General features: G+C 32.9%; 3 protein-coding genes across 4 annotated transcripts; 2 read left to right on the top strand and 1 right to left on the bottom strand.

Moving 5' to 3' along the window:
* On the top strand, window positions 1–5,533 carry LOC122582613 (serine/threonine-protein kinase Nek2-like). 2 transcript variants are annotated; one of them, XM_043755031.1, is made up of 15 exons: window positions 1–114; window positions 1,298–1,421; window positions 1,511–1,577; window positions 1,821–1,886; window positions 1,979–2,025; window positions 2,114–2,159; window positions 2,278–2,358; window positions 2,455–2,497; window positions 2,576–2,625; window positions 2,724–2,805; window positions 2,878–2,927; window positions 3,102–3,175; window positions 3,258–3,309; window positions 3,403–3,822; window positions 4,666–5,533. In XM_043755031.1, exons 2-15 carry the CDS (start codon window positions 1,336–1,338, stop codon window positions 5,281–5,283), a joined length of 1,782 nt encoding a protein of 593 aa, XP_043610966.1. In that variant the 5' UTR covers window positions 1–114; window positions 1,298–1,335; the 3' UTR covers window positions 5,284–5,533. The 2 variants fall into 2 exon arrangements, with proteins under 2 accessions (XP_043610966.1, XP_043610965.1); XM_043755030.1 differs by having other exon boundaries at window positions 1,237–1,421.
* A 6,740-nt stretch (window positions 5,534–12,273) lies between these two features.
* On the top strand, window positions 12,274–16,445 carry LOC122581905 (VAN3-binding protein-like). Its single transcript, XM_043754222.1, has 6 exons — window positions 12,274–12,648; window positions 13,158–13,280; window positions 14,839–15,271; window positions 15,384–15,599; window positions 15,668–15,775; window positions 16,097–16,445. The coding sequence occupies exons 1-6, from the start codon at window positions 12,340–12,342 to the stop codon at window positions 16,303–16,305; spliced, it is 1,398 nt and encodes a 465-aa protein (XP_043610157.1). The 5' UTR covers window positions 12,274–12,339; the 3' UTR covers window positions 16,306–16,445.
* Window positions 16,446–16,901: 456 nt separating this feature from the next.
* Window positions 16,902–22,621, bottom strand: LOC122581875 (protein LIFEGUARD 2-like). The gene is made up of 4 exons (XM_043754190.1): window positions 22,245–22,621; window positions 21,751–21,864; window positions 17,779–17,936; window positions 16,902–17,414 (listed from the first exon to the last, which is right to left on the bottom strand). Exons 1-4 carry the CDS (start codon window positions 22,498–22,500, stop codon window positions 17,208–17,210), a joined length of 735 nt encoding a protein of 244 aa, XP_043610125.1. The 5' UTR covers window positions 22,501–22,621; the 3' UTR covers window positions 16,902–17,207.
* Between the last annotated feature and the right edge of the window lie 320 nt (window positions 22,622–22,941).

The raw sequence follows: 22,941 nt of genomic DNA, 5'->3' as shown, positions 1-22,941 counted from the left end.
AAATTTCTAACTCTTTTGCCGCCCCCCACACATCTCTCTATCTTTTCTCTCCCCACCTTCCACGGCGATCTTCACCGGCAAAACACACACACAATCATTTCTTTTTGTTTTCAGGTATCATTAAACACTATATTTACTACTTATTTCTTTTAAGTTTTTACATGCAATCTTTTTTTCTTTTTTTAAATTTTTTATTTTTTTTATTTTACAGTTCTTGGTATTTCACCATTTGACGGTGGATGGGTTTGTTTATTTTCAAAAGTCACATTTTAAATAAAAAAATAAGAAATTATGTTACTTTTAGTAACTTATATTGGACTAATTTTCAAATTTCAGCCAATTTATTGTTTTAAAGGTTAAATCTTTCCTTTTTGAAGTATATATATTTCTTGTTTTTTAAACTTTGAGTTGTTAAAAATTTGTGGGTATCTATTAAAATTTCATTTTAACTTCTTTTAGATAGAAAGTTGAAACCTTTAATTGACTGCACAATTAATTAGTCAACAAAAGATTGATAAAGATAATCATGGATTAATATATAATATTTTTTTTAAGGGGAAGTTTGGTAAAAGTTTAAGGGTGAAAATCGTGAAATTTTATTTAAACCAGTATATTATGAATGAGAAAATAATTAAATTTTATATTATTATTTTAATTTATATTATTATAGTACTAGTAAAGAAAGGTTTATGTGACACCACACATAAATTTATAACTTTTTCCACTTTTTGGACTGATTAAGAAGTGGGCTCTAGAGATAAATATAATCTTTTAGTTATAAGCTATAGTTTATACTTTTAATTTATTTTAATGTTCTTTGTGTATATGATAAAAAAATATATATATTAGTGGTAGTGGTAGTATTTTAGTAATTAGTCTTTATCAACTTATTGAATTTTATGTAGAAAAATATGAAAATCTTGAGTAGGGTCAGTGTTTTTTTTTGAGACCCTGAGTATGAATTGATTGAAGTAATTAGTCTCATGTATATGTGAGGTATACTTATTATTCTCTTGTATATTTATATGTATGTGATATAAATATATATGTGTATATATGTGTATTTATCAGTAGACAAGTGTGAAATAAGTTCTTGCCAACCTGAACTCTATAGTACTGTCTTTTTCTAGTTTTTTGTTATTGAGTGTAATGATCATCAACTACTTAAGTAGATGAGCTATTTGTATCATCAATTTTTTAGTACTTTAAAAAGTTTTATTTATTTTGAATTTGCAGGTTGGTTTGTTTTTATTGGTGACCAATTTTGAGTTTTTGATGTGTGTATGTGTATGCTTAGTGTATGTTAGGAGGGACTGATCGAAAAGTGTTCATAAAATGGAGAACTACGAAATACTTGAACAGATTGGGAGAGGTTCCTTTGCTTGTGCTTTCCTTGTGAGGCATAAACATGAAAAGAAAAGGTCAGTTTTTTGTTTGTTTGTATTGGGTTATCTTTTGGTATTTTGATTATTGTTGGTTGTATGTATTGATTCAAGTTTCATCTTTTCAGGTATGTTTTAAAGAAGATTCGACTTGCTCGGCAGTCTGATAGGACCCGTCGATCTGCTCTCCTTGAGGTTGATATTTCTTTCAATATATTGAAATTTTTTCGCTTTGTATGACTTATGAAGATATGCTTTAGTTAGTTCAAATGGTAACCATGTTTGCATTTGTTGTTAATTGTAGTGATTGCAAATCACGTAACATAATTAGGGGTCTAGTGTCTAGAGCTTAATTGATTTGAAAACATCATTTGAAGATCCACCTTGATAGAGTAACATAATTGAGTATACAAGCTAATATAGTTTTATTTTATGCAGGTGGAACTTATTTCCACTGTACAAAATCCTTATATAGTCGAGTACAAAGATTCATGGGTCGAAAAGGTTTGTGCTCTGTTGAGTTTTTTGTGCTTCACTTCAATTTTGATGTTTTGTCTGCATTTTAAATTAGTCTATCCAACTTTTTATTTTGTCAGGGTTGCTATGTATGCATTGTCATAGCATACTGTGAAGGAGGAGATATGTAAGTTATATTCTTCACCGTTTTAGCACTTGATAGTATGATGGTCCTTCCTCCAAACTATTACAGTACTAATTATATGTTCAACCAGGGCGGACGCGATAAAGAAAGCCAATGGTGCTCATTTTACAGAAGAGGTTTCAGTTTCTCCTATATTTTGTTGTTTATTAATTTCATTTGCTATGCCTTTTGCTAGGGTCTCGTTAAACTTCACATCACTGACCTTTATTTGAATACCTTTAATTGTGTGTGCAGAAACTCTGCAAATGGCTTGTTGAACTACTAGTGGCACTCGATTATCTGCATGTTAATCATATAATTCATCGTGATGTCAAGGTTAGTCACATCCCTAAAGTCTAAACAATATGATGGCCATATTTATCTTGTGTATCTAAATATGTATTAATATGACAAGTTCCCTTTTTGCTTCAGTGTTCAAATATATTCCTAACAAGAGATCAGGATATCCGGCTAGGTAACAATTGACCATCTTCTATCTAAATTCTTGAAACCGTAGAGTGATTTTAGTCTAAGTTTCTCTTTTTCTCTTCAGGTGATTTTGGTCTCGCAAAAATGTTGACTTCTGACGATCTTGCATCCTCGGTAATTAACGTTCTATCTGCATTTCATTTTCTAGATTGAATGGAGTTTTAAGTCTGAGCAATGGTCAAATATCTCTCTTATAACTTTTTCATTTTCAGGTTGTGGGAACTCCTAGTTATATGTGCCCTGAACTTCTAGCAGATATACCATATGGTTGTAAATCGGATATCTGGTCATTAGGTAATTTCTAAAACCTTTAGTTTTTGTTCTTGTGATGGTGTTTAATGTGAATTGTACATACAACTTGCGCAGGATGCTGTATGTATGAAATGGCCGCTTTCAAGAATGCATTTAAAGCTTTTGTAAGTTGATCATGTGCTTGCTAGAAACGAAGGAGTTGTCTTATTACCATATTAAAATTAACATCTTTCTATTGTGTAGTATATGACATGACATATGTGTCATCATTTTATTACATCTATATGTGAAATAGTCAAATAGTTAATGATCTACTTCTAAACTTCATTTTTGAGCAGGATATGCAATCTTTGATCAACAAAATAAACAAGTCTATAGTGTCTCCGCTTCCAACCATGTATTCTGGCACATTGTGAGTTATTTGATTTTTGTCATTTTGCTTAATTTCTGTCCTCGCCGATTGCTAAACTTCAACGTCTAATTTCTGTTTGTAGTCGAGGGCTTATTAAGAGCATGCTGCGTAAAAACCCAGAAATGAGACCAAGTGTATGTACAGTCTTTTTCTTAAAGGCCAAAAATCTTAAACTTTCTGCAACATCTACTTTTGTTATTGAACCTTATATGGGACTCAATTTCCAGGCTGCTGATTTGCTTAAACATTCTCATCTTCAACCTTATGTATATAAACTCCAACTTAACTTCAACGGGCCTAGACGCCAAACACTTCCAGGGCGATGGTCAGATTGCAACTATGAGAAGAAAACGACATTCATTGAGCCCGAGCCCCGTACTTTTCATCATTACAATGAGAAAAGGCGATCTATTAATGGTGACAGGGCTTTGAATCCTAGTATCTCTGAACATGATCAACACTCTTCTTTCTCTCAAAGTTCAACTAGAAAGCTATCCATTGGTAGTGTTGAAGAATATATACATACTGAGAAATTAGTTGCTGCGAAGATATCAAATGCTGTCAGAACTCCTAGATCGACTTTGGCAAAAACTTCTGTTACTACTCCTAGAAGACAAATAATCAGACGGAGTTCAAATCGCGATTTGGTATGTTCTTGTTAACCAAATAATCTCTTTTTATATTGAAATTAGTACATGTGCAATCAGTAAAGAGGCTGAATGATGGGTCAATATGGAGTCTTTTGGTAAATGCCAAAACGAGTCTTACAGGGTTGGCCTGAAACTTCTTTGTCCAGTTAATTCCGATAATTTTACCTTTGTATAGCTACATTCGAATCAGGCTTTTTGTATAAAACTATGGAGGATGTTGTATACATTTAAATCAACCTTTAGGCAACTTTTGAGTTTTGACCTAAATTGGCCCACTTGACTCGTTGAGGCTAAACGTAACCAAAAGTCCAAAAGCTATCCATTTACAAGTAAATTGGATGAAATCCCCACCTCTAGAAATTTGATTCACATGTAATCTTCTAGATATGGTCCAGACTGCAAAATCAGTTAACTAAACCAGGACCAGGCCAAATTGGGACAGAACCAGACACATTCAGTTGGTTATAGATTTTTCAAAATCAGCTTTTATTAGGTTATGGATTTAATATAAAGTTGGTTTTTGGTTAGGTCTAGTCCAAATCAAAACCTAACTGCTTTTGTTTTCAAACTTGAAATGATGTTAGATTTTACATTAAAACAAACTCATGCTGTCATGCATGCACTTATAGTTCATGTTACTGTTCTAAACCCAAACTAGTCGGATCAATTCAGCTGGTATAGTGGTATGGTCTAGTCCATCTTCACGCCCTTAGATACAATTAACTAATTAAGTCACACCCTAGTGGGTTTTGTTTTTCACCCAACTTGGGTGGGAGACAACACCACCTTCGCTTCCCCCATATATAATAGTCATTAAGCTCATTTATGTTATGTGTTCAGCTCCCAGTATCACAATCTCCTGCCAGCCAATCATCACAAACAACTCGTAGGACGTCGTTACCCTTGGCAGCAAGAGCCAGAAATCCCTACTTGGGTTTTGAATCCCCAGACGTATCGGTCAATGCTCCCCGCATGGACAAAATGACAGAGTTTCCTTTAACCTCTACACAAGAACCCTTAATCCTGCCTGTTTGTAGAACTTCTACAACATCAGCTCAGTGTTCTTCCAGTACTTCTCCAAGCCCCATCCTGGACCGATCAGTTACAATAGACATGTGTACAGTCAAGACCGTGAACCCCATTCAAAGTCACCAAACATCTGCTAGTGGGGCACATTCTACAAACAACAGGAGTGATGATACATCTTCAGATTCACGGGGGGATAGGCGTAGATTTGACATGTCATCATATCAACAACGTGCCGAAGCATTAGAGGGGTTGTTAGAGTTCAGTGCGCAGCTAATGCAACAAGAACGGATAGAAGAATTGGCAGTGCTATTGAAGCCATTCGGGCCTGAAAAGGTGTCTCCTAGAGAAACTGCTATTTGGTTGTCAAAGAGCTTCAAGGTCACCACAGCTGCAACAGGAAGTGGAGCTAGTGTTGTTGGGAATTCATAGTCCATATATGTATCTTGCCACGTTTTGGTTCTCGTTTTTGTTGTCGTGTAGAGCGGAGTTGGAGTAACGTTAGTTGTGGTGAACTGCTTGTTCATACAAACTATGCAAACTAGGAAGAGACTATGTAAGCTGACAATGTCGACCAATTTACTTGTGAATGAGTCAATTTGGGTCGTCTACTTTTGTTCCCTCTTAAGTTGGTCAAATAGACTCTTACAATGAAACTATTGTGTGCGTTAAGCCGTCTAAAGTCCAAAACCTATTTTTAAATTCTTTCAACATCCAAATTCATAAACGGGAAAATCCTATAAGCTGTTCTGGTGCTACCCTCACACTATCTTCTTTAATTTGACACATGATAGAAATAAATATCCTGCCCCCTTGAATGTGAGGTGCATCAGAAAGGTTAAATAATGTTAACAGTATTTAAGCTAACCCTTTCATAAATAGCTCTATCTAGAGATTCAAATTATTGATTAAGAAATAATATTGTTATTGTAATTAAAATATAAGTTACTCGGAGTATTTTTTCAGCATAGGGGGGAGGGTATGGCTGATCTATATAAGACCAGTAAGAGGACTAGATGTAACCTGAAAAACCAATCTATCATCTCCTTTGAGCTGAGTTTTGATTTTGGCGGAAATATCCATGTCAAGAAGAATTATTCGCCAGAAGCTATTGGGCTTGGTTTTGAACCATTCTTTACCCCTTGTGGGCTTATGGCCCTTGCGAACATCACACATTATAGTTATAATCGAACATGTTGATCAAGTGACACTATTGATCATTGGTCTAACCAACCTAGCAATCGTGTGCCTTTTGGTCCATTCGTATTAATACGACTTACCTTCTTCATAACATATTGGTCATGGGTTCAAGTCCGTATTTCAATGAAAAAGCTTCACGCTCCTATAAATACTTGACAGGTGTTTTTAAAAGTATGATTCGGTTAATTTCAAGTGGATATATATTCACATAAACATATTAAATTTTTTTTTGATGTTCCTGACTTAGTACGTAATATTACTCTTACAATACGTATACTGACTTGATGGTTCAATGCTTTATCATTTGTCCATAAGTACCTTATGATTTGATTGATGAAATTGGACAAGTTTTTCTCATTCCTTTTGATAAAGGAATGTCATTTTACCCCATGACAAAGTGAAAGGGAAATATGCTTTTGTTAGTGTTTCTTTTTCTCAAACAATTGAAAAATTATTATTATTCGAACTTCTATCACATTTGTGTTGTTATAAACTTCAAAGTTATCGGGGACAGACCAAGTGGTCGACTGTCTATTTTATATTATGTTAATTTGCTTTATAAAGTAAAACTAATTCGTTCCCGTATTATGTTAACGTTAATTTGCTTTGAATTATAAAGTAAAACTAAGTCGTTCCCATATTATTCGGATTTCTCAAAAATGAACCACAATAATTCATATGTAAAAAATCTTGTGTTTGAGATGTTTATAGGACTTGTATAGTACTCCTACAAAAATTATTGACTGAATACAACTTAGACATGGTCTAGGCATTAAATGACATATTTCGAACCATCATTTCAAACATAGGTAAATTTTGTTCTTTTTCAATTTTCAACTAGGTATACAGTTTGCTAAAGTTAAAACATATGAATTATGCCAATTTTTTTATATTCGACCAGTCTAAAGTCATTCAAATTCAAACTATTCTAACCTTACAAGTTACAAGTTAATCTATAAGTAAACTACATGATTGTTCCTGTGGTTTGCACGAATTTATTAATCATCCCTATTTTAAAGAAATTACATCGATAAACTTATAATCACCATTTGGCTTCATAAATGGTTCAAAATTGGATGGTCATTATTTCTGGTCCATTAAGTGCCCACATGAGTGGCACGCGATGAGTTTTTTTGTACCTTCGATACTTGCTCTTTGACACTATGTAGTTTGCATAAGTTTTACTTATGCACATTCAAAAACAACAGATCAAAAAGAAAAAGTAAAATGATCAATTTGTTTAATATGTAGGCCTAAAATTATGCCTAATAAAGAGAGATTAACATATGACCAATTTAATGGTAAAGATTATGAAAGAAAATATGTGGATTTCATGTGTCAAAACTTGAATGGATTATGCACACTTTTAAGCACATTTATATCATTATTCAAAAAAATATCATTGTATCTTTGTTATTTCTCTCTAGACATTTGGGAGTAGCTCAACATTTTTAGGCTACAAAATTTAAAGTGTTGTCTTAAATTCCAATTATTTATTGGTCATGTTATTTGAGTTCCAGTTTATTCACAATCTCAAGTTCTCAACTATGTACAAAACCTATTAAGAATAACACATGTTTTGGGTTGGATCAAGTTTAAGACCCGTTCACCCAAACTAATTTGCTTTCATCTTCCTTTTATCTCAAATAGGATTTGGGATTCATAAAAGGCTAAAATGTAATCATAAAAATTTATATAATTATAAGTCACCAAGATCTTTCCAAAAAAGTTAAAATGCATTTAGCACTTACATCCCTCCTTTACCTTTTCTCGAATCTAGACAAGTATGTAAATGATTTACGTTTGTGTAATAGTTAAGCTTTTTCTTTTTGGTATTTCTAAAATAAATGTTGAACATATTTAGAACGGCTAAACATAGCTGCAAGCCTTTAATTTTTTTTTAAAAGGTAACTATTGTATTCACATTCATCATGACAAAAACCGACGGTATAAATATACAAAGATTTACAAGTGTTTGAAATTACACCAATTGTTCCATGTAATACTTGTTTGCTTCATTCTACTTCTAAACCACAAAAACCCAAGTGATTTAATAGTTTGAATAATCCTCATTGTACTTACTCTAGTATTATCAAATTTGATATCATTTCTTGCTTTTTAAATGTACCAACAACTAAGTATAATGATACCCTTTAAAGTCTTTTTCTCTTCTTTTCTCTTTTCTCTTTTCTCTTCCTTGAATGCTCGTGAAACTTGAGTAGGTCTTTGATGTGGAAAACAAAGAATGGTGTAGTTTTGCACCACCGGCTGATGAAATGCCGCAAGCCTTTAACTAATATTAATGGTTATTAACCATACTAAAGACTATATTTATCAAAATGTTTTGTGTCATAGAGTTATCCAAATTGAGCCCGATCCAATTTATGATCAACGTTGTCGGGTATTTAAGCTTAGGCTTAAAACACTCATGCATTGTTTTTTTAATCCATAAAAATCATGGGGGCCCATGTATTTATTCATTAAACAAGAAAGAATAAAATATTAGTATGTGAGGGGTTCCACACATAAGCTTAAGTGTCGGGCATCCTTGTATTCCCGTTATATATCAATATATCAAATATATGCGTGAAGCGCAACCAAACAACATATCCAATCCAAAACCTAAATAAAGTAACACGAATTGTTTAAATCAAATACATTCAGGTCAAGTCATCTTTCAAGTGTGGATTTCTTTAGCACTTTTGCATTTTATCAGATTTTTTTAACAACAAATCTACTCTAATCTTAAACTATTAATAAAACTTTAAAATTTATCCTAAAAGGTAGTAATAGATTACCTCTACATTAACATTTGCACTAAATCACATGACATAACAAACATAGCTTGGAAATCACAAGTTTTCATAACATAAAACTTTGTGAACTAGTGGAATCGAATACCCCCTTTTTCACATATTTGCTTTTACCAAAAGAAAAAAAAAAGATCTAGATCACATTTTAGTGACCAAATTAGTGAGTACAGAAACACATGGCCAACCCCCTTTGAAGTCACAAATTTAGAGGTAAAAAATTTTTTTGCTTTTAATTTTGGGCAAAGAGAAAGTGAAAGTGTGATAGTGATGTTGTTCTGTAAATATTCTTGATTTCTCTTATTGGTCAGATTGATTCATTCGAGACTATGATCATGACGTCATTAGGCACGCCTTGTTTTACTTTTACTGACCATTTTTTTGGTTTTTGTTTATAGATCGAAACATAGTCAGTAATAACAGTCAGTAAATCAGAGATGGTCGTCAAAACAGGACATCGGAATCGTTGGTCGGCCGGTGGAAGATGTTTCCCTATCATTATTATTGTGTCTTTATGTTTAGTCTACAAAACTATACATATGCATAACAAGATCGTTGAGTGGAGCCAAGTAAAATAAAAATAAATGAATACATTTGTAAAAGGTTGAGTTGAATAAACATGTTAGTCTACTAAAATTATAAATCTTTTTATCATTGCTTCAGTCGATTAGCAACGAATATCACTATATTCATCAAGGAATTATAAGAATCATAGTAGGACGACTACTACTAAACCGAGAACCATGTTGTTCTAGGTGTGGTTTCAGACCAAAATCCGGCATGGTTTCATGGTGAAGTCGTTTTCTTTGGGACCAAATGAACCATTGTCTTAAGAAATCAAACCACATTGTTGATGGATATATGGACAAAAGTTTCCTTCAACAAATGTCCTATCTACTATCCTAGATAAAACTAATTATAACAATATCTTTGTTTCTCGTATAAGTATTATATTGATCTTTTGACTCCCAATTTAGATTATGCTAATATCATTATCTTAAACATAACGACAAATTTGTGTTTTTCATTCTGTTTTTATAATCTGAAAACCAATTAAAATCCATTAGGAAAAAGTTTGTTGGCAAGAAGAGATAGCCATTGAAAGTGTAATGTAGACCCATTTCCCGGAATGGTGTAAACATAAGACTAACAATAATATCAGATTATCAAACGCTTTATCATTGTTTAATCAAAAGTAGCCGCTATCATGACTTTAGTCAAGACCTTCAATTCACTTTTGTGATGTTAGAACGGCTATGGATTTTGTATGTTTCCACTTATATCAAAACAATGCTACTAGACATGCATTTATTTTTTTTAATATCTAAAAAGGCTCCTTAAAACTACTCTAGTATTTAACTCTTTATCTCAATTAAATAGATAAAATAATGAAATTTGTGTGAATATTTTGTAGTTAAAGTGAGAAAACACAAAACAACAACAATTTTGATGCATAGTTTGTTATATAATGATAACAATATCATCATATGTTGATATAAGTTGATTTTTGTTCCAATTTCTAGCAATGTAAAACATGAAACATAGAAGCACATGTCAATACTTTGAAAGTTGTTAACATGTGATCAATATGTCATTGTGTTACACAATTTAGCATTCTTGTATTACCAACAATTCGTATACAAAAATGTGAAACAAATGATTAAATAGTTATTATAGCTAGATAAAGGGAAGATGAGAAACAAATGATTAAGAAAGTTATTATGACTATATAAATGGAAGATGATGGAGCCAAAATTAGTAACAAAAGACATAATCGTGTTGTGTGTGTAATGATTACGCAACAACATGTGCCTTTAAAAATTATATCTTGCGAATGCCATGTAGATCTTACTTAAAAACTTCGGTCCCCTTCTCATTAACTAATCAAGAACAACCGTGCGTACAATAATGAAAATGCAATAATGCATATTCAATGTTCATAACTTTGAATAGATTTATAATTGGATGCTATATTTTAATAGATAGATAAACGGACTTTTTTTTTTCTTTTCAGGTTCGTCTGGAAATGTTAGTATTTGATTTGGATGTACGCATCTTCATGGTGAAACTTTAAGGGATCTTTTCGAACATTTTTCTTGACCATTGTGAAATTTTGCTAGCTACTCATTAAGATGCGAAATTGAGAGCTTTATTTGCATATCAAGTCACATGACAATGGTAATCATGTGATGGACTTGTGATGCATCACACCATTAACGTCGAGCACATATCATTGTCTGTGACTCGTGGTTGGATGGCTCGTGATACCTACCAGGCGAGATCAAAGCGTTAGTTCAAGATAAGAGCCCTTAATCTTTCCCCTTCTTCACGTGCACATTTGTCTCTTTGCTGAATTGCAAGGGGATGGAGGGCAGCCGTCCGGCAATTGAGGAGGCTACCACGAATGAAATTTGTTTCTTCTCTCTCAGTTGTTATACATAGAAAAAAAAAAAAAACTAAACCGATTAGTGATATATTGAGCCTATTGTATAAGATTAGTGGCTAAATGTGGTTAGGGAGAATCTTTTAGACCGTTAATGTAGCTCTGGCAATGATTAGTGGTAGTTAATGGTGGAAAACCGGCCTACTCTTGAATGCCCTAAAAATATATCATCAATAAAATCGTCTTAAATTCATACATAATGTGAGAGCCTAACAACATTACGGTACAAAGCAAAACAGACTTACTTAGATTATTTTACTTTTACAATAATGTTGTTTAAGAAAAATTACTAGACATCAAGTAATAAGATCATGCGTATAACATTTTTACTTAGAAATTAAAAATACGATGATATTGGTTTATGAAACCAATCTTTTTTAATATGATGGTTATTGTTGTACATTAAACAAATGGTTGGTGTGTGGTGACTCTGTTGAACGCTTCATCAAGGTGAATTTGTGAGGATTGAGGTAATTCATTGGTGATTCTCTTCCGGTAAAGACTTTGCTATGCCTCGAAATTGTTTGTACACGACTCGTTGTATATGTGTACTATGTTTATATAGATATCAGTACAAGTGTTTTAATTTGTAAGAAAATATGTTAGTTATTTGGAAAACTTTTATATTTCTACACAATGGAATTTTTCATCATGTTATTTTAAATAAGTAACCATAGTCCAACACTTATTTCCATGTCATTTTCATGTTGAAATTTGAAATTAGAACCAATCCATATAAACATAAAACCATATAAAGTAAAACCTTTTCTTACCGGATCCAAAAATCTGTAAAAGTAAAAAAAAGAGAGAGAGAGAGAAGAAATACAAAAGGAAAGAAATAGAGTAACTTTTACCTGATAAAAATGGTAGACCCGACCCGAATACCTAAAGTAGTGTTCCAACTTCCAAGCTTCTATTGTTAAATAGTGTCTATATAAAGTAACCAAAATAATAACATACACACATACACAGTCACACAAACTACCAAAAACAATCCAAGAAACAAACATAAACTTCAAAAAATAAAAATAAAAAATGGACAGTTTATGGCAGGAAAACAATCCAACAACAGGATTTCATCAATTACCTGAAAGTCCAAGAAAACCAATGGAATTCTTGTCAAGATCATGGAATGATGCCATGATTAATAAAACCATGCAGCATTCCCCTCCTTCTCCCTTGGTTTCAAAGGGTGCCAAAATTTCCAATGTTGCCCCGGAGACTAATGAGGCCCCCGATGAGCCGGTTTTGGCAATGGGGGCCTCATTGCTTTCGGGTCATACATTTTCTTTTGCTTCTTCGGCTACTTCACAACTTGTCCTCGAACGAATTATGTCTCAATCGGTAAGTAATTTGTTCCTTTGGTCTTTCTTGGGCTTAATTATATACTACTTATTATTTGGATTTTTCTTATCTTTGATATATTTTGTTTTTGTGGCTTATTTAATAAGTTTGTAACATGATAAAGATAAGTATATTGGAATTTTGAAATTTTAATATGCCCATCAGCTAAAATGAAAGAAAAAATTTATAATTATTACGAGAAATGTTGTTGAATCCAAATTTATGGTAATAATAATTTATTGATACTATAATAGATGTTGAGGCCACACGGTCGCATATCTTGCAAATGACATGTCTATAACGATATATTTTTGGGAAAGATACTAAAGAATGAAATAATGATAGTTATAATAATTGTATAGTTGGTGGATCATGTCATTATTATGTGGTGCTAACATAATCATGTGATATAGGTGGTGAATGTATAATGTATTTATTATTTTAGTTAATGTTTTCTTGTATGATATTTATTAAATTAAATGTAATGTAATGGGGACATATATATGCAGGATATATCACCATTAGCTTCAGGGAGGCTGTCACATAGTAGTGGACCACTGAACCCATCGCATATGGAAGAAACCGATAGTCCACATATTTCACCTTCCGATGAGTACGACGACGTCGTTAAGGTATTTTACTACTCTTAATTATTAGCTATCTCAACTTGTATATACATTTCATAGTTCAACTTCAATATATAAGATTTTTGACAGAAGTATTTTTAAAAACAGTCTTTCAATTATTCTGGAAACAGTTTCTCTACCTTTATATAAAAATAAAAATGTCTATATTTTAAATCCTCATGTAAAGATTGGATAAAGTTGTTTTTGAAATATATGAGATGTTCATAGATATATGTGTTGTAAAGTATGTGCTGTTGATACACAGTTAAATTACTTGTTCATTTTTTTTTTGAATTTTTACTGTACAAATATTGTTACAATAGGTGTGGTCTCAATCAATAGTGCAATGTTTGTTCGAGTAAAGTGGTTATCATTGACTATTGAGTAAAAAGAACTATTTTCTAGAGATAAGCAATTTTGTGATAGACTTATATACTTATATAAGACTAGAGTTTGATTATTGCTAAACAAAGTAACAAACATTACAGTAAAACTATAAGGAAGAACGAAAGGATAACATGCGACCATTGTGTGTCAAATTTTGAGTATATGATCCATCTTTCTTTTTTTCTTTTTTCTTTATATATATATATATATATATATATATATAAACGTGATGTATATACACACGTCAAATTTTAATGTGCGAGCGTGTCATGGTCTCTTACTTTCTTAGGTTGTATATAAATGATTGTATTACTTGAATTAATCTCAAAGTAACTATTACAACTTTAAGGATTTGTAATTAGTCTATATTTACACAATGACACCAAAAAATCCTATAAATGTTAAAATGTCATTAAACATCGTATGTTATATCACTTATATGGGAGGTGTTTTACACATAATGTGAATATCATGATTTCACATCTTAATCCAACCTTCAAACAGAGTAACATGTCAATAAAGAATGAATTTTTATTATACAAATATCACTTTTTCTTATGTATAAATCACTTTAGTTATTGGGTAATCATTAATCCCAAAATATATATATATATATAAGAAGAGAAGAAGATAAACTTTCAACTTTGTGTTGGGATGCTAATTATTATTCTTTGCTTTTTTCCTTTTAATATGGAATGAATAGTAACATAGAAGACAAAGAAATCATTTTTGCGATCTGTTTTTTCTGTTTAGAATCCGAATGAAGAAATATAAAATAAAAAGTGAGAGCTTACACTCACCTATAACTTTAACTTTATAATCCATATTCCATCCACCAGACAATATTTCTTCTTTTTGTTTTTGTGCAGCCTTTTCTTTTTGGTTTATTTTGACCATCAAACTTATTGTCATTGTCAAATTATTTGCCAAATATTTCCTTTTACATTGTATAATTACAATTTTTAATGACTAATTATTTTCAAGTCCAATGCATATAGCAGATTTATTAAACATTGATGTGGGCCAAGCTCATTGAAGTATTGAACTAATCTAAAATGACTTACAAAACATACTCTACAGTAATACAAGTACAGATTACTCATGATTTATATTGTACATTATTGTTTTATTGCTTGTTATATTCAGAATAATGTATAATTTAGTATGGTACATACAGTTTTTGCGTGCAAACAATACTCTACAACCACTGTTTGCCAATGGTCGGAGTGGATATGGTGCGGGCGGGTGTAGCACCACCCCTGCTGGAAAGACGGTAGGACGTTGGTTAAAGGAGAGAAGAGAGAAGAAGAAAGAAGAGACCCGAGCTCACAATGCACAGCTCCATGCAGCTGTTTCAGTTGCTGGAGTGGCTGCGGCTGTGGCCACCATTGCAGCTGCTACTGCAGCAGCATCAGCGTCTAGTAAAGATGAGCAAATGGCCAAGACCAATATGGCTGTTGCCTCGGCTGCCACTCTGGTTGCTGCTCAATGTGTGGAGGCTGCAGAAGCAATGGGAGCTGAACGTGAACACCTTGTTGCCGCTGTTAGCTCTGCTGTTAATGTCAAATCCCATGGCGATATATTAACTCTCACGGCTGCTGCTGCAACGGGTAAATTCTTAGCCAGTTCATTGTTGTAAACTTGTAATCATACGGAGTGTAAATTTTGACTCTTTTACCTTACTAGATGGTAAAATGTGCTATGTGTTTCTTGTCTTTTTAGCTCTACGTGGTGCAGCAACGTTAAAGGCGAGGGCGTTGAAGGAAGTATGGAATATTGCAGCAGTGATACCGGTGGACCGTGGGCTTAAAGAAAGCAAAAGCCAAGGAAAGAGCAGTGGCTATTCTGAACATCCTTCCCCTGAAGAGAATTTTCTGGGCATATGTAACCAAGAACTCCTAGCCAGGGGGAGTGAGCTTCTGAAACGGACCCGTAATGGTAAGAACAACTAACTTACCATTTCAACCAAGCCCATTTATTAACTACTGATTGGAATTGAAATGCAGGTGATCTTCACTGGAAAATTGTGTCGGTTTATATCCATCGAACAGGTCAAGTAATGCTAAAGATGAAGAGTAAACATGTTGGTTCTACCATCACGAAAAAGAAGAAAAGTAAGTGATAACACAAGTCTACAACGGGTTAAGCCAGGGTCAAAATGGTTAGACATTTATAAGAATCGGGTTGGGATGACACGCAGCACTTTTTGACTACATAAAAATTATATTGCAAATATCACTTTTTCTACACAACCCATGAGAATTGATAATTATAACAAGTAGTACATCCAAACACTAAATGCTATACAAAGTAGAATCATTAAATATCAGATAATAATCACTGTCCCTGAAAATGCAAATCTATAGTTCACCTAATATAACCCTGTACGCGATGAGATAGAAGTTGTAAATAATTTTACTTTTGGATGGTTGCAGATGTGGTATTGGAGGTGTGCAAAAACATGGCAGCATGGCCAGGTAGGCATCTGTTTGATGGTGGAGAGGAACGGCGCTATTTTGGGCTGAGGACTATTGGGCGTGGGTTGGTGGAATTCGAGTGCAGGACACAAAGAGAATATGATATGTGGACTCAAGGTGTCTCTAGGCTTCTTGCCATTGTAGATGAGAGGAAGTTCACCAAGTAAAAATAAGAACTAGAACAAGGTGTGGAGGTATATTGTCATAACCAATGTGTGCTAGGTAAATTATAAAGCATCCGTTTTGAATGGCAAAACTTAGCTTTGTATTCCTAGATCTTGTAATATAATGCTAGCTCACAATATTATATGTTAGTTTGTTTGGTACTGTTTATTCTCAAGTTCTAAAATGCAATCTGCTGTGACACATTTACAATCGGTTTATGTCAATTCGTCAAACTGCGTAAACAAAAGGAAATGCGCCAAACAGATTTATAGGCAGAAAACCTCAAGTGATTACAGAAAACGTTAGTCATTCACTTTTATAATCATCTATGATATAGTACTTATTTGCAAAACTGAAACATTGTGTTGACCCACTCATCATCCCACAAGTAAATGCGGCCATGGAAAGGCAAGAAAACAACATGTTATGGTCGAATGTAAATAGAAGGTAAGCAAGGATTTGATCACACATCTATGGAGAGTTGAAGGAGACAACAATATTAGGTAACAGCTTTTAGATAATGTATGAGGACAAATATCAATATCACTGAGACATTGACCTCACTTGATATGTATACACATATAACAATGACAAGAGGTAACCAAATCACATAACCTTATTTTTATTTCAATTCACATCATCAAAACAAGGGTTCATTAATGTACGAAAGTCACTTCCTATACAGTTATGGATTCTAAACAGTACCAATAGTATCACACTTAACCCACCTTGACACAAAAACACTTCACCTTAAAATAATGAACTATAGAGTGTTGATAAATGAATCTGGTAAGGATGAAATCCATTCAAAGATGTAACACCTAGGTATCAAACTCTTTAAGAAGAAAGTTCATGTACCTATGAAATATGACAGTATGAGCTGATGGTGAAGACCATGATCATTTCAACTGTCAGCAGCTCGTAAAATTGTAAGCAACGAAATGAAAAGGTTGATGATATCCAAGTATAGAGCAACAGCAGCCCATATGTACTCGTCATAGGTGTATCGCTTAATTAGATTGTCAGTATCATAGACAATGTAGCCACAAAAGACTATTGCTGATAAACCCCCATACACCATAACTGAAATTTTGCCCAGAGGAAAGAAAATCTGCAAATAGATGAACACAGATGAGCAGGACATCAGAGAGCAAACCAAGAATAGGTTATTACTTAAAGTGGGTCGCTTTGAGTTATGGGCAGCTTATAAATAAATAGCTTGAAAGTAAACAGGTTGGGTGAGGCTTAACCCAAAGTGTACCTTCAATGCATAAGATCATTTTATGATTTTATCAAAATATTATTACTACTTTTGATATAATATATCTTTTATAATCATGTTTGAGAAACTAACCATCCAGAAATAAAATATAAACTTAATAAAATTGGAAATGTTAGCATGGGTCAACCCCACCCACCCTAACCCTCTAAAATAAATGAATGAATGAGACCACTTAGAGTGGCAATTCACAAACCTGAATGAACGAAAAGACAATAAGCACCATAACAGCACCAAACAAAAAAGGCCCCAAGAAATTGAAGTCGTAGCCCCTCTTTGCAGCCCAGAATGTGAACAGAGTGAGACTCACGACTACCACGGCTGTCAATATAACTGCTTCCAATATGACTTTGCCTGCATAAATTTGATTAATAAGATGTTAACTCTAACCATTGAAGAAACTTATAGCATCCCCTTCATTAGATAGTTGATATCTATGTACAACCAAAAGATAAGTAACATATGCATAGCAATCAAACAACTGCCCTTAAATGAAATGCAGATTTTACTGACAATATTTTTCGAATTACTTAACAAAATTCTCATTGCTACAAAAGAGTAAGAACTAAACGTATGTCGTATGGGCTAAGGCAAGCAGAATCTTTCACTATGTGACTCTCTTCTTCATACTAAAAGCTAAACTAAACCCAACTTGTAAGCGAAACTTGTAAGTAATTTCAGATATAACAGTTAGGGGGGTGTTTGGGATTGCTTATTTATAAGTGCTTATCTGTTGGGAAAATAAGCAGGTACTTACCTGCTTATAAAAGTGCTTGTTCTTTATAAAATTAGCTTATAAGCAATTTTTTCAAGTGTGTTTGTTTTTGGCTATTGCTTATCTGCTTTATAAAACAAGCAACAAGCTGATAAGCTGCAAAATAAGAAATCGCAAACACCCCTTAAACTAATGGAAATAAGATACAAAGTGTTAGACCATCCCCATCGATAGTTTGTTCGTTTAAGTCGGTCACACATATAATGTAAAAAATTGAAAATATTCTTAAAACAACACCGAACAAGTCGGTCCAACGATCAGAAGTCGGATGATATTATAATAAAAGCTTTCTCCTAGCACATATGTAGTAGTATGACTTTTCTGACAGTAGCTATATATTTAATATATTTCTTAATTCTTTTTTAATATTTTAATGGTTTTGAGTGTAGTCAGTTTTGTTCGATGGAGTGTAAAAGTGAATTTATTTTAAAAATATATATATTTTGGTTGGGTTGTGAATGGGAGTATGAAAATTAAGTTTAGTTGGGTTGGATGAATATAATAGAGAGAAATTAATATTATAATGAATAGTATTGTTGGGTTGGGTTGGGTTATGAACGGGGATAGTATTATGGTCATAGATATGAACCATGAATTATATATAGCCTGGTTAAAGAAAAAAGAAAAAGATGACATCATAGTATCATACAGTAAACGTCTAGAAACAAAACCAATTGCGACTTCTATCAAAAAACAAAATAGAGTTAACTACAATTTTCGTCGACCCTTACTTGCAGGTTTCATCCCTAACTTTCATTTACTACAGTTTTAGTCCAAAATAGTTTGCTTCGTTTGCACTTTTGGTCCAAGTCACAAACCGACGTTAAAATACCCATCACATGACCTGCACATGATGGGTATATTAGTCTTTTCATTAATAAAAGACCAAAAAAAGTAATTACTTTTGCTAGTTTTCTTTTTCCACATTTTCCTTCATCACTAACAACAAATCAATCATACTTTTTTCAGATTTTCTCACCAATAACAAATCATTATACTTTTTCTAGATTTTATTTCATCACTATAAACAAATCAATAATACCTTTTCCATTTTTTCTTTCATCACCAGCAACAAATCTATAATTCATATTTTCTTTCAACACCAATAATAAATCAATAATACTTTTTTCAAAAAAAAATTTCATCACCAGTAACAAATCGAAAGTTCTTCTTCCAGATTTTCCTTCTTCATCACCAGTAACAAATCAATAAAAAAAATTTCCAGATTTCCTTCTTCATCAACTAGATATTCTAAACTACCAAATAAATCCAAATCCACTATTTGATTAAAAAGGCCTAGGTTCATGTGATGCATCACAGATCACAACACATAAAACTATGACAATAGTTTAGACACATGGTCATAAACTTGAAAGTTATTGTCTTCATGGGTAATCTTTCGTTGTAACAATATAATATTTGGTGGGGATGTCGTTCAAGAAGATTCGACACACGCATATAGTGTGTAGATCTAGAGATACATATAGAGATGGTAGTGGCGGCATTGGCAGTTGTGGTAGTGGTTACCATTCATGGTGGTTGTCGGCAAGGAAATGAAAAGACTAATATACCCATCATGTGCAGGTCATGTGATGGGTTTTTTTAACGTCAGTTAATGATTTGGACCAAAAGTGCAAACGGAGCAAACCATTTTGGACTAAAACTGTAATAAATGAAAGCTAGGGCAAGTAAGAGCCGACGACAGGGACGAAAATTGTAATTAACTCAACAAAATATATATCGGTTTTGGTAATTAACTAACAGCTCACTCAACATTTCCATGCTAGGGAATAACTGTTTTCATCCGAAACTTATACAGGATCCTATCGATTAAAGAACACTTGCCAGCAAACCACTATATTATCAATATTGTGAAGCTCACTGATTAAAAAAGAAATAAAAGTGTGTCAAAGATCGCTTTTTGCACGCTACAATGTATTTCATGCATTTTCAAGTAAATTGTTGTTAATTTGTAATAAAACGAAAGCCTTTTTTGACAAGTCATTAATGCTTTCCATGGTTTTGATCTTATGAAATTGATGAGATACACTTAACATACTCCAATTGACAGATGATAGTAATTCGGACTGCAAATGTGCCAAGCCAAGCTTGATCTAAGCTTGACAGTCTTAACTCTTAGGCTGAGCTCAAACTCGGTTTAATGGCTTAAGGTATGTTTAGGATTGCGTTTTCAAAATAAATTTTGAATTTTTAAATCCGAGTTTTGAAAACACATGTCCCAACCTGATATTTCAAAACTGTGTTATCTTAGAGAAGTTCACATTACAAATGTGTTTTGCTGATAATCAAATAATCTCTTCAAAAAGCACTCCCTCACATCCCCTTAGTGAGGGTTGTTGATGCAGTTTTTGTCAAACTCAGTTTTAGAGCTTCAATAGCTCAAAACATATATCAAAATATGTGTAATGGATGGAAGTATGAAACAAGCTTATTAAAAGCTCCACCCGAAAGCAATTACCAAAACTTTAGCATGTGTACATCCATATCTACATTATTATATAATTCATCTACTAGAGGGCCTACTCATGTGTAAGAATAGGGCCTTAAAATTGAGGGTAAGCCCTTGGATATCTTATTTCTCATCATTGTAACCAGAACACCACCACAATTTTTCGTTACATACTAAGTAGTTAAGGACCAAAATTTCGGTGTTTCGGTCAAGGACCGGTACAGGAAATTTTGGTAATTTCGGTGGTATTTCGGTAAGTTTAATATTATGTAAAATATTATATATAATTATATATATACCAAAAATATCACAATTATACACAAATAGCAGTTATATTAATTAAATACTTAATCTAAATATCAAAAGTCAAGCTTAAAAGTGTCAATACTTGATAGATTAGTGTTAATACTTGCAAAAATTAGTGTTTCTTATGTTGTATTTAAAGTTAGGACAAAAATAAAAAATAAAAAATAAATAAAATCTGAAAACCGGTATACCACCGAAATTTGACCGAAAATCCCGGTAGCGAAATTTTGGACAGAAATCTTGACTGGAATACCAGTGGAGGAACGAAAACCGAAATACCACTAGTATACCACTGGTATACCACTGAAATTGACTACATCGGTTATATATAAACAAACACAACTCAAACGTATCAGTTACTACATACCTATAATCACACACACTTTCACCATCGCATTGTGCAGCTACAATGCTAGTTATAATATTGTTCAGGAATCATTATACTCAGATAAAATTTTGAGCCTAAATATTATAAACTTTAATTATACTTCTTTTACATTTCGAGCTCAAATTTGTAGTCAGATTAGTTGGATCATAACCTAATTCATTTGCATCACTAAAGATAGTAATATCCAATACACAAACCATATAAGATTAACTTAAAATTAATTACTTACCACTAGTATATGCACATGTCAAACCAACCGCAAAAGCAAGAGAGACAGTAAATATCCCAAGTAGCAAGTAGTTAACCGGATGCCGCTGATAGTAATACGACAATGGGCACAAAGCTGCACAAAAAAAAAGCAACCAACAACACCAAAATCAATCGAAATTTATAAAACTAATAGTTAAGGAAGCTTAATGTTCAAATGTATCCACATATACACACTTTAGCATTGTATCGGTTTTCATAACTTAGGTGCATCCGTGTCGATCGTTTCTATAGCTTTACAAAAATCAAGCCTTCTACTTCATTACACATTTATCTCTAAGCCATAAAATTTAACAAATTCACTTATATATATATATATAAACGCATTCTAAGTTAAATACATACGATATATTTAGGGGTTATAATTAAATTCATTTCCAAACCTATACATACAATACAAATATAAATGATAACTAAGAATTGTAAAAACGACATCGTTTTAAGAAAAATTCATACTGATAAAGGGAGCAACAATCAAAAGTATATAACAAGCGAAACCGGCATTAGTAGTGGTTAAAAAAGTAACAATCGGATGATAAGAAATAACCACGGCGCCAACAACGGCGGTTAAAAGTAACTGTACGGCCACGATTGAATATATTTTACGGATGAAAGACCACCGGAGCTCCGGTGACTCCATCATCATCGGATATAGCTGGGCCGATGACCCGGATTCGATGTCTCCGGGTTTCATAAACGGTTGGTTAAACATTTTTTTGAATAATTTGTGTGATTTGGGGAAATAATTTGTTAAAAGGTTCTGGAGTTGTATTTATTTTTGGTTAACGGAGTTGACGATGCAAAAATTGGGGATGAGGTTTAGGATTGTTAAAACATATTTAATATTGGGATTAGTGCGCCGGAAATCCGGAATGCAACAAATTATGCCAAAAAGGTTATAGTGTGTACGAACTAACGTTTTTTTCTATTGTATGCATAAACTTAATAAAAATGTTCAAATTATGCAATGTGTATGAGCTGCCAAGTGTAAAAAAAAAAATTTTGAACAGGTCACATGTAAAGTTTTTATTGATCGGTTACAAAAAGTTGCATGATATAAACTTTTTTATTAAGTTTATGCATACAATAAAAAAAACGTTAGTTCGTGCACACTATAACCTTTTGGGCATAGTTTGTTGCATTCTGGCACACT

This window comes from Erigeron canadensis, chromosome 9 (assembly GCF_010389155.1).
Source record: "Erigeron canadensis isolate Cc75 chromosome 9, C_canadensis_v1, whole genome shotgun sequence".
Lineage (NCBI taxonomy): Eukaryota > Viridiplantae > Streptophyta > Magnoliopsida > Asterales > Asteraceae > Erigeron > Erigeron canadensis.
Note: the sequence above shows the minus strand (reverse complement) of the source record. Positions and strands in the feature narration are given on the sequence as shown.

What these genes read in the sequence shown, in the direction of transcription:
- LOC122582613 (XM_043755031.1), top strand. Translation starts at nt 1,336, where the DNA reads ATGGAGAACTACGAAATACTTGAACAGATTGGGAGAGGTTCCTTTGCT. An exon ending in CATAAACATGAAAAGAAAAG is followed by an intron (nt 1,422 to 1,510) that starts GTCAGTTTTTTG and finishes TCATCTTTTCAG; the next exon opens with GTATGTTTTAAAGAAGATTC. An exon ending in GTGCTCATTTTACAGAAGAG is followed by an intron (nt 2,160 to 2,277) that starts GTTTCAGTTTCT and finishes TTGTGTGTGCAG; the next exon opens with AAACTCTGCAAATGGCTTGT.
- LOC122581905 (XM_043754222.1), top strand. Translation starts at nt 12,340, where the DNA reads ATGGACAGTTTATGGCAGGAAAACAATCCAACAACAGGATTTCATCAA. An exon ending in AACGAATTATGTCTCAATCG is followed by an intron (nt 12,649 to 13,157) that starts GTAAGTAATTTG and finishes ATATATATGCAG; the next exon opens with GATATATCACCATTAGCTTC. An exon ending in TCTGAAACGGACCCGTAATG is followed by an intron (nt 15,600 to 15,667) that starts GTAAGAACAACT and finishes ATTGAAATGCAG; the next exon opens with GTGATCTTCACTGGAAAATT.
- LOC122581875 (XM_043754190.1), bottom strand. Translation starts at nt 22,500, where the DNA reads ATGTTTAACCAACCGTTTATGAAACCCGGAGACATCGAATCCGGGTCA. An exon ending in GATTGTTGCTCCCTTTATCA is followed by an intron (nt 21,865 to 22,244) that starts GTATGAATTTTT and finishes TTTTTTGTGCAG; the next exon opens with CTTTGTGCCCATTGTCGTAT. An exon ending in GACATGTGCATATACTAGTG is followed by an intron (nt 17,937 to 21,750) that starts GTAAGTAATTAA and finishes AAATTTATGCAG; the next exon opens with GCAAAGTCATATTGGAAGCA.